At 44.3% G+C, this 10,520-nt stretch overlaps 1 protein-coding gene across 1 annotated transcript in view; it reads left to right on the top strand.

Annotated features, from left to right (window-relative positions):
* The first annotated feature begins 374 nt into the window (after window positions 1–374).
* Window positions 375–10,520, top strand: part of EXPH5 (exophilin 5) — a 36,941-nt gene continuing 26,795 nt past the window's right edge. Inside the window, exon 1 of the mRNA XM_021529378.3 lies at window positions 375–524. Coding sequence (XP_021385053.2) covers window positions 406–524 — 119 coding nt within the window. The 5' untranslated portion in view covers window positions 375–405. The remainder of the gene's footprint in view (window positions 525–10,520) is intronic.

The raw sequence follows: 10,520 nt of genomic DNA, 5'->3' as shown, positions 1-10,520 counted from the left end.
CCGCGCCGAGCGCCCAGCGCATCACCCGACTCAACCGCGGGACACGAGCACGGGGCGAGCGACCACTCAGCACCAATCCCAACTCCGGTTCCGGCTCCGGCCCCGGCCCCGACGGCGGCGCCGCCTCCCCGCTCCTCCCTGCCCTGCCCTGCCCTGCCCTGCCCCGCCCTGCCGCGGCCCTCCCTGCCGGGCTGCGCTGCGATCGCTGCGGAGGGTGTTGCCCAGCCCGGGCAGGGCGGTCCCGAGCGGTGGCCGCTGCGGCTGTCGCCGTGCGGGGACACGCGCGTCCCGCGGTGCCGGCGTGCGGTCCGCCCGGCGCTCGGCCATGCCGGTGTGGCTGCACGCTCCGCGGGGGTCAGCGCTGCCCGCCCGCCTCCGCCCGCTCGCCCGCCGATAAGCCAAGCCATGACCGCAGCGCCCCAGGGGCCAGATCTCAGCTTTCTGAACGAGGAGGAAGCCAGGGCGATTTTCCAGGTGCTGCAGAGGGACGCGGAGCTCCGGCGGGCAGAGAAGGACAGAGTCAGGTACCGGCTTTCACCCCGCTCCTGTCGGTGCCCATGGCGCCCGCGCGGAGATGGAGGGCGCGGAACGGGGTTTTTGGAGGGCGCACGGCCCCAGCCGGGCGACGCGGGGAGGCTCTCATCCCGACGGGGAGAGCAGGAAAAGGGGTGGCAGGGGTGCCCCGCAGGGAAGGGTCTGCGCCGGCCAAGGTGGATTGGGGCTGCGGTGCTGCGCGGCGGGGAGAGCTGAGCTCCCCGCGCTCCTGCCGGGGCGGCAGGCAGCGCCAGTGCCTCCCGCCAGCGCTGGCTGCCGCCGGAGCCGTCCGGCCGGGCCCCTCAAGCATCGGGACCTTTGAGAAATGCATGTTGTGACAGAGACGGCTCTGAGTCACGGCTCCGGCTCCCCACGGCACCTCTCCTTCCCCGGGGAGGAGGAGGAGGCCGCTTCTGTGCTTCACCGTGCCGCTGGCATGGGGTGTAGGCTAAACACCGGTACCCGGGAGACCACGGAGACGGGGAAGTTGTGCCGGACCTTGCAGGGAAACGCACCAACTCTGCGGCTTTTTAGTCGATCCTAGCAGCTTTTGGAACCAAAGCCAGGCACTCACCTGCCTGAAAGGTATTTCACAAGACTCTTAAAAATTACTTAATTGAATTCTCTTTGCCTTATCAAGATATAGGAAACCTCGACCATGTTTCTATATCGTATTATCCCTTTGTACAATCACCAAAGCTATTGGTGTTGATAGTGAAAGTAAAGGTCGAGGAATTAATAGAAATTATGCTGGGAAATGAGCCGTTCATTGTTAAAGGTTATAATTTCTTCCCGCAGGTATGAATTTTGGCACATTGTGAAGTCAGTGGCAATGTCCTCTCAGATTTGCAAGCGGGCACTTTTCACAAGTAATGCTTTCATGTAAGATATAGAGGGAATGTTAATGAGTAACATTTGCGTCAAGTGGATTTTTGTACTGTGTATTTTTTATTTCGGTAAAGTGGATTTTATGATGAGCATGGTTAAATATTATGTGTCAACAATGACTTACATCTAAAACTTGTGTTGGTTTTCTGTGGCATATGCACATGGACTGAGTTAAGTTTAGCAATTTCTTTCTTCCATAATTTGGTATTACTTTTCTTTTTCTGATTAATTTCCGTTCCATGCGTCTTATTATTACCCTCCCAAAAAGGAGAAATATTTTGTTGGAGATAGGGAATTACATAGCTGGAGGGCTGTAAGTTTAAAACTCTAAAGTTTTTGGCACTAAAAACTTTAGAGTTTTAAACTTACAACAACTGAAACAAATGCATTGAAACTTCCAGTGCTGTTGAGAGTCTTGTGAAGCAGTGGCCTGCTTTTGAGCTCGAGGCTTTCACCTGCCCCCAAATTTGTATTTGTTTCTTTGTCTGTGCACTTAGGACTTTGTCAATAGAAAATGTTATTTATGTGAAAGGTGTCAAAATAAACATGGTATAACAGGATATTTCTGGTGATGCTTTACTGAGATGTAGTCTGTTTAAATCTCAGCTGAAGAGGCATGTAGAGCAAAATGTAAGTGAAGTATTTATGACCAAGGTGCCATGCTGAAAATCTAGGTTAAACCCTGGATCTGTCAAAGGTATGTGTCCTTGGGCAAGTTTCCTAATCTCTCCTGGACCTAATAAAAGTACCTTCTTCCTCACTCCACTTGTCTACCTGGTCTTATTTAGACTGTAAGCTCTTCAGGCCACAAGACTCTCATCAGGAGCAGACAGGTTCCAGTCTGTGTGGCATTGCTCTATGCTACTATAATCAAAGTAATAACAGTGATCACCCTGGAGGGCCAAATCTTGCAGTTCCTATATGACCACAGTGAGCTTCAGAGGCTCTGAACAAAAATGCATTTGTTTCCCTTTGTCCCATATGTCTACCTCTTTGTCATTCTTATTACTGTCATTTTGATAATTAACTTCATAGACATTTTTTCGGTATAAAAGTTTTAAAAGAATGCCTGAGAACTGTGGCAGCCCACTCCTGGGATATTTTCAAAGTGTGATTTTGAAGCTATTTGATTGATGCTGTCAATCAAACAAGGCATACAGGAGACACTGTGGAATGTAAAGAACAATTTCATTAAGACTATTCTTTTTGCACAAAGTTAGTGAAGTGAGTTGCCCTTCAAATTGCTCTTGAGCATGGTTTTGGAAAGAGCTAGTTGGGGCTGGGCAGGGCCAGGAGGCAAATCAATAATAACCAGTGGTCAGTAACAAATTGGTGAAGAGTTTTCAGTGACCATCTGTATTTGCAATATAGCATGTTCCTGTATAGACCAGGCTAGACTAGACTGACAGAGGGAATGAAGCATTTGCTGGCAGACCAAAGTTAGGTTCTAATGACTGTGCTGATCTTGTCCATATTGTTTGATGTCATACAAGCAAGCACATAGCTGTCTGCCAGTCTCTTTAAAGATCGATGAAAGATGGAAATTCATTCCAACTTATAACTCTAGAATCCAAAAAGCAAGAACAAGCTACATTTGTTATATTGAAAAACGTTAGCACCAGTTAATTTTGAAAGATTAAATAAGAAATAAAATTAAAATATTAATTCTGACATTCTCTGTGGTTTATTGTGACTTCATCAAATGTATTGAGTTTGCAATTATTTCCTGACAAGTGCATTTCTTTTCTTGTTGCTTACCTGCACTGGGTAGAACTGGATCTCTCTTCATCCAGTCAGCCCATGCTTTTGTGAAATTAAGTGTATAATGCGGAGATTTTCTGGGGAAAGGTTGCTTTATACAGCCTCTCTCATCTTCCTTTCTCTTTGTAGTCTTTGTGTAGAGCAGGAATGTGTGAGTTAGGTTGTCAATTGTGCACATTTGTATAGCTCTCAGCTCTGTTTGGTGCTTCCCCTCCTGTTGCTCCTGATGTCCCTGCACATTCTCTGGGTACCACTGGTCCTTTCTTGGCTTCCTTGGAGACCTTCAGACCTCTAAGCCTGGCCTGGGACACCTCTCATTATAGCTTTGTCTTTTATGTAGAAATGAACTGTATGTCCTGTTGGACCTTAATTTATTCTTGCTATGGGCAGGGAGCAGAGCCCTGGCTGTGTCCTGTCCTGCTGGTTCCCAGGACCTCATTTTTTGGCCGGTTCTCTCCTTCCAGTGCCCTCTCGTGGCTCCTCTCAGCAGTATCTATGAGCAGCCGCCACAAACCAGCCTGCCTCCTTCTCCTTGAAACAAGTTCAGAGACGCAGCAAGTCAGTTTTGGCATGACTCCTATGGCTGCTCACTGCTATATACACCGAAAATACTTCAGAAACTTACTAATCACATATTTAATAATTTAAAAGAAAAAATACGTATTAGTTTTGAACTTGGGTAACACTTGCCTTCAGATTTCTTTGCTCATCCAATCCAATTTCATTCATAATATCAATTCAAATAAAATTTCATTTATCATACATGTTAGTGTGGAAGACAGATGGAATTTAGGGGTTTTATATCAATTTACCTGTGTTGTTTCATAATAGTATTTGCAGTATTAAGGCAGAAGTCCAACTCAAGTCATGAAATGCTATTTAATAATGGCTAATGAAACTGATGATTTTACAGATGCTTGTGGAAGGAGGTTCCTTGTCACAAATACTTCAGTTACAATTAGATGCCCAGGAGAGGACAGGGAGGAATACAGCATGTTCACAGTGCAGTATCGTTCTGATGGCTCCCAAACAATTCAGTTTCCGTAAGATCGCAATGAATGCTTGCACAGTTATTAATACCACAGATCAACTTTCTTCATGTAATGAAATAGGCCTGAAAATCACAACATAAAAACATTTAAGATACTATTTGACTAATGGTTTTCAAGACTTCAGAGTGCACTCAGCTCATCTTCTTAAGCTTTGTCCTGCAGCTGCTGAGGCCAGAAATGAAAAAAGAGCTGACAGGTTCCAAAGGCTAAACAAACCTGAAGTGCTTCTCTTCGTCTGTCATTTACTGATGAAGCAAATGGGCAGGGTGAAGAGAGGCTGACTGCCTTCCATCTCTTCAGGACAGCACTTCAAAGCCTGGGCAGGTAGCAGAGGAACTGGCAGTCCCTGTAGGAAGTCTCAGCAGCATTTGGGCATGAAGCTATGGGATACAGAGGTGGAGCTAATGCCTTTTATCTCCAAGGCAGCTCCTCCCTCTGCGCAGTGTGGAGAGGCAGGCAGTGCCCAAGCAGGTGTCATTCCAGTCAACTTTGCATCTCTGATGTCTCATAGTGTCTGAACACTGAGTGTAGAGATGCACCTCCACCCCTGGAACTGCATCAAGGCCCAGAGAAAGCAGCTGAGTTGAGAAGAGCCAGGAGACATGGAGACAGCTACTTAGAAGAGGCAGCAGGTAGGGGGATGTGGCATGGGAGCAAGTAGCAGGTACAGTTGCAGGTTGTCCAAAAAGGGAATAGTTGGAAGATAGAAGAGTTATGGATAAATAGAAAATGCGTGTAAAAGGGCACAAAAGCTTTGTATTCTTTAATCATTTTATTTAGGAGACTTGGCTGTTTTATGCAATGCTCCCATTACAACTGCATGCAATAGTCTTGTGCTATTTTTGTTCATTAATCCTTGATAAAAAGGGAAATACTGTTATCTTCACTTACAAATTAGATATTGAAAATAACTGAGAGACTGAGCCAAGAATAGGGAAATGAGCCTACCTCCCCTAACAGTGATTTACTTTCTAGATTGTGTTTTGAGAACTAAATATGCATGTATGTAAGGATTTTTTTTTTTTCAGTAAGAAGAATGGCAAAAAAATAATTGCCAGCAGTAGAACATATCTGGCATATCAGCCACTGCCTATGAATAGGAACTGAAAAAGAGAGGAAAGGGAAGGTTTAATTTGTTTTGCTCTTTTCCAGGTTGGTTTATGCTTTTGGGGGGAATTTTACTAGATTTATTTTGCAGAAGACTATGAGAATAGACAGCAGCAAAACAAAGGTTTATTTTAATTTACCCTCAAATTTGAAGATGAAAAGCATATGAAATTAATTGGGAGGTACAGTCACCACTACTCAGTGCTCCACTCTTGCTGACCCATTAACAACATTTGAGTGTTGTGGGAAAGATGAATCCCCTCCTTAGACTGTTCTAGACAGTCTCTAAATTAAATCATTTGGACATAGTTACTTGTTACAGGCACACAGCTGTTCTTACTGCCTCACGAAGTTAATTTACCGAGTTCATTTGTTGCAAGTAATTTCTTACTATATTATCTTGACCGACATTTACTCTCCCAGGTCTGCCAATAGAAGGTGGGAATACAATCCTGTGTTGGAACTGTATTTTTTCACCTTCTTTTCTTGGGAAGATATTTGTTGCAGAAGTGCAGATATACTAAGTTTTGTATGTATTTGAGCATATTTGTACTTGGTGCTTCAGTTATGTTATCTTGCTTACAGTTTGATGGGTTCGTTGTTGCAGGCTTTATTGTGTCATATTCACAAAAGTAGTCCTCTTTGCCTTCTTGGAGACCAAGAATAACTTCTTGGGTGTTAGAGATATAGATTTGGGGCTCAAGTCCTCATAATTACAAAGAATTTTTAAAATTAGCTCTGAAGTACATGATATGCATGGGTGAGGAGAGCAGACAGGATACCAGGACAGCATTACTTGGGTATATTGTTGTTCCAGTGGAGTTCCCTTCCTGAACAAAGCATTAATAAAGAAATTCTTTCATAAGAGATACTCCACCCAGGAATGTTTCAGGGCACAAATGTTCTATTGTGTCTTGATGTGGAGGAGATATTATTATTACTTACCACTGATACTGTGCCACCGATGTGTTTACCGGCTTGTAAACACTAATGAAAATAGGTCTTTGAAGCCCTGAAGGGCTAATATGCTAAAGAAGTGCCAGTAGAAGCAAAAATGGCAGGGAAGACTGGGATTTAAAAACCTTACTTGCTTTGGTAAGCAATTACTATCATAAGAATCCCATTTTGAGACTTCCCTTGTTTCAGTGGGTACTGTACCCAAATGCAGTTGGTAAGCTGCATACCAAGTTTTTTCCTCATTGTGTTTTTTAATTGTCCTATCTTGTGGTGGGATCTAGACTCACAGACTGGGGCTTCACACAGGGTGAGAAAGAGAAGTAGAAATGGCCAGAGGCAAGTAGGCGCTGTGTGTGCCATTTTCTCTGTTGGTTTTTACTCTGTCCATCTGGGCTAACTAGAGCAAAGTCTGTGATGTAACTCCAGTTATATACCTACGAGCAGAGTCCTGACCAGCTTTGCTGCCAGCTCATTGGTCTTGTCCTTTCACAGTGAATTAATTTCACTGTCAATCTTTTCCCCTGAAGATTCGCACTTGGTGTTTGAAGGTAGGGGGTTTCCTATGGTGTGTGTGGTGGCAGAAGGAAGAGCCTTTTGAGGTGTGTAACATTTGAAAGAGCCTGCCTGTAGGGCACTGAATGTATTTCTTCTTTTTTCAGGTATTGGCTCCATGGTGGCTCCCCACAGGGCTGGCAGGGCAGAGCCTGGGCACCAGGGCTGACCCCAGTGACACAGATGGGCAGCACAGCAATCACTGTGGCGGCACGGCAGGGCTGAGCCAGGCTGTGGGGCTGAGCCAGGCTGTGGGGCTGGGTCACGCTCAGGGCTGAGCCAGGCTGTGGGGCTGAGCCAGGCTGTGGGGCTGGGTCACGCTCAGGGCTGGGCCAGGCTGTGCGGCTGGGCCAGGCTGTGGGGCTGGGTCATGCTCAGGGCTGGGCCAGGCTGTGCGGCTGGGCCAGGCTGTGGGGCTGGGTCACGCTCAGGGCTGGGGGCAGGCTGCCACCACAGCTGGTGCTCACAGAGCAGGGCCAAGTGATGGTGCATGGCCATGAGCAAGACAAGAAGTCGTGTCAGGGTCAGACCTGGTGACAGTGACCGGAGTCAGCCATGGCCCCGTGATGGCCAGGCAGGCCAGGGCGAGGTGGCCGGACTTGAGGCAGAGTTGGGTGTCAGCCTCGGGGTCACAGCAGAGGCTGTGCACAGCCAGAGCTGGGGCTGTAAGTGGAGCACAGCCCAGTGGGACAGCCAGCGCTAAACGCAGCTCCCCAGGGAAGGAGGGCTCACCCTGCTGGGGCCTGGAGCTGTTGTCTTCATGACACCTTTGTCTAAGGACACCCAGCTCTGTTCTTCCCAAGCTGGTCCAGGGCACAAGCAGCCAAGCCCACAGGAGTGGGAAGGATATTCTCAAGGCACTTTCACCTGTGCCCATTCAAACGTGGGCCTTGTGCTGGGTCTTTCAGACTGCTGAGATTGGTGTTTACATTTTCAAATGACCAAAGAGTGTAAAAGTGAAAATCACAAAGATTATTATTGTTGTCACTGAGCTCACTTTCTGATGTCAGTAGGGCTGCCAAAAGTAAGATGGTGTTGAAAGTAAGATTTAAGCAAAGACTTATTGTTAAGTCATAGGCAGACATTTTCCAAGTCCAGGCTTAATGGTGAAAGTAGAATTTCTTGAACTCTGTCTATATAGATAAATTGACCAGCCTTCAAGAATAAAATGGTTGGACACAGCAGAGCAAGCAAGCACTAGCTATTGAGTAGACAGTCAATATGGAGAGTTACTCTGGAATAACTAATGCAGAATGGTCCAGTCTTTTTAGGTTTTCCATGGACTTGTGACCCAATCACAGTCTTGTACACCTTGTAGGAATTCTGCGCACTTCCCAGGTTTGACCTTTCCAACAGTAATGTCTTTGTATGCTCAACATCCTCTGTCTCCTCCGCAGTTCAAGTGCAGAAGTTAAATTAATAATTGACATTAGTTGCAATTGGAAATTGCCATTAGATGGAAGAAGACAGGTTTCCATACTAAGCAAGCAGAGAGTCGTTGAGGTGTCTGTATGAGGAGAAGAGAATGATTTTCTCATTCTGACAGCCTCTACACACTGTTTCCCAACACCTTCAAGTCCTTGCATGTATTTCAGAAATAAGAAATTGGTTATAACAGTAATTCAAAAAAGTGTTTTGCAGAAACACATCTGGTTCATGTTCAGAGCAGCTGGCTATCTCCCCGTGCATACCGGCATGGCTGTGCTCCAGTGGTGTGCTCAGGTTACACGTGTCACACAGGCCTGTCAAAGACTGCACTGCAGCACGTGCTTCACATGGTGAAGTGCACTGCAGTTTTGCTGGATTTGGTCCCTGATGTACTTCAAACTCCTGCATCCATCCAGACATGCAGCACTTGCACCTCCCGCAGACGTGGCTCTCGGCCTGGCTAACAGCTGGGAGCAAAGCTACTTGGGCTGTGTGTCAGGACTCCAGCTGATGTTCACTGGTTCTGACAGATACTGACAGAAACAGTGATGGCAATACAGATAGCATTTGAAAATGGTTGTGAGTATCCGTCTCCTTTTCTTCTTTTAATTTTAGGTTTTGCCAGTGGTTTGTGTATACTGAATTTAATTATCCTTTAATTTTTTTTCTTTCTGAACTTAGTTTTCAGAGCAAGTGGAGTTTGGCCCACTGGAATTTTAAATTTTGGGCACAGAGACCCCATTTTCTTTTCTTTTTCAGAAATTTAATACAGGACTATCTAAACTAAGCCCGGACCTCTGTTTGATCTTTCCTGTACTTACTATAAATTGACAAATTATGTATTTCCTTGGAGCTTACAGTCTGAAAAAATTCATTACTGAAGTATTTAATGCAAGAAATTCATTAAAGCAGGTAGGGGAAAATGGGATTTGTTCTGAAGCCATGTGCATCTTAAAGTTCACAAGAAATGTATTTCTAATCCTTCTTTGCAGCTAAATTATTATATTTACACTATTAACTCTAATAAACTGAATTTAAATGTCTGCATTTTAAACTTTTAACTGAAACTCTCTTTTTCGCAGTCTTACCTCAGAAATAAATAAATCTATATACTGGTACAATATTGACTGTGAACAAACACATCAAAACCACAAAAGCCAAGAGTAAATGGTGAAAAGTACAGTATGCTTACACTTTATAGCACGTAAATTACATCGAATTTACTTTGTTTTGAATAATTAAGGAACTGGTTATTCTACTGGCCATGTCTTCGGATTTTTAGATCAGTAGGGGTCTGAGTGCAGAAAGCTGCAGTCAGGCAAAGTTGCAACACTGTGTATGGGTTTCTCTGCAGTCTCTTTCTCCATTAGAGATTTGTGTGTTCTTAAATACATATTTATATGTGTATATTTGTGTGTTCTTTAATATATGCAAAATTATACACATGTAAATATAATATTTTAAAGTATTATTATACTATAATATTTCCATTTCCAGTGGAAGAGTTGTGAAAAACTATGAGAGACTAAGGTACTATAGCAGAGGATCTCTGTGTAAGTATATATTACATACATGTATAGAAGCATTACATTTCCAGATGAAAAACACCCACTGTGTCAACTTTTAAAGCTTTCATTAATTCTTATGACCTATTTCCTTAGTTTAAAGCAATGTAAATGAGGTTTTTGTAACACATAAACTATGTACAAGTACACTGACCTGTCTTACTTCTTTTGTCCAGAATTGTGAACTCTGCTCAATGTGGGACTCTGCACAATTATCTTAGATTGCAGAGGTGTATTTTGAGAGCCCTAGGCTTCAGGCTTAGCTCTGTACAAGCAAATGTCTAACTCTGTTTGGAGTCTCTCAATTTCAAAACTCTGTCCAGACCCATGGGCCATCATACACAAACCTGCTTGTAGAGATGAGGATTTGCTCTTAATTTGAAACCAATTCCTCTCTTACAAAGTTCTCACCTAGTCAATGTTTTGTTTCTTGTTTGTGGGACTTTTTTTTTCTTATTTTGTTTGTTATGAAAGGTTTTCCATAAAGAAAGTCAAACAATAACATGAGGAATAGTGTCTGTGTTGTATGTCTTTGTAAGGCAGGTAACTTTACATGACTGAGCTGTAAATTACTTGCAATAGACGACTGTCTCTTTGCATGCTATCAATATTTATAAAAGATGATTGTAATCAACTAGTAGCTCTACCCTGGCAGAGTAAATATGTCTGCTGTTAA

The sequence above is a fragment of the Lonchura striata genome, chromosome 2 (genome assembly GCF_046129695.1).
Source record: "Lonchura striata isolate bLonStr1 chromosome 2, bLonStr1.mat, whole genome shotgun sequence".
Lineage (NCBI taxonomy): Eukaryota > Metazoa > Chordata > Aves > Passeriformes > Estrildidae > Lonchura > Lonchura striata.
Note: the sequence above shows the minus strand (reverse complement) of the source record. Positions and strands in the feature narration are given on the sequence as shown.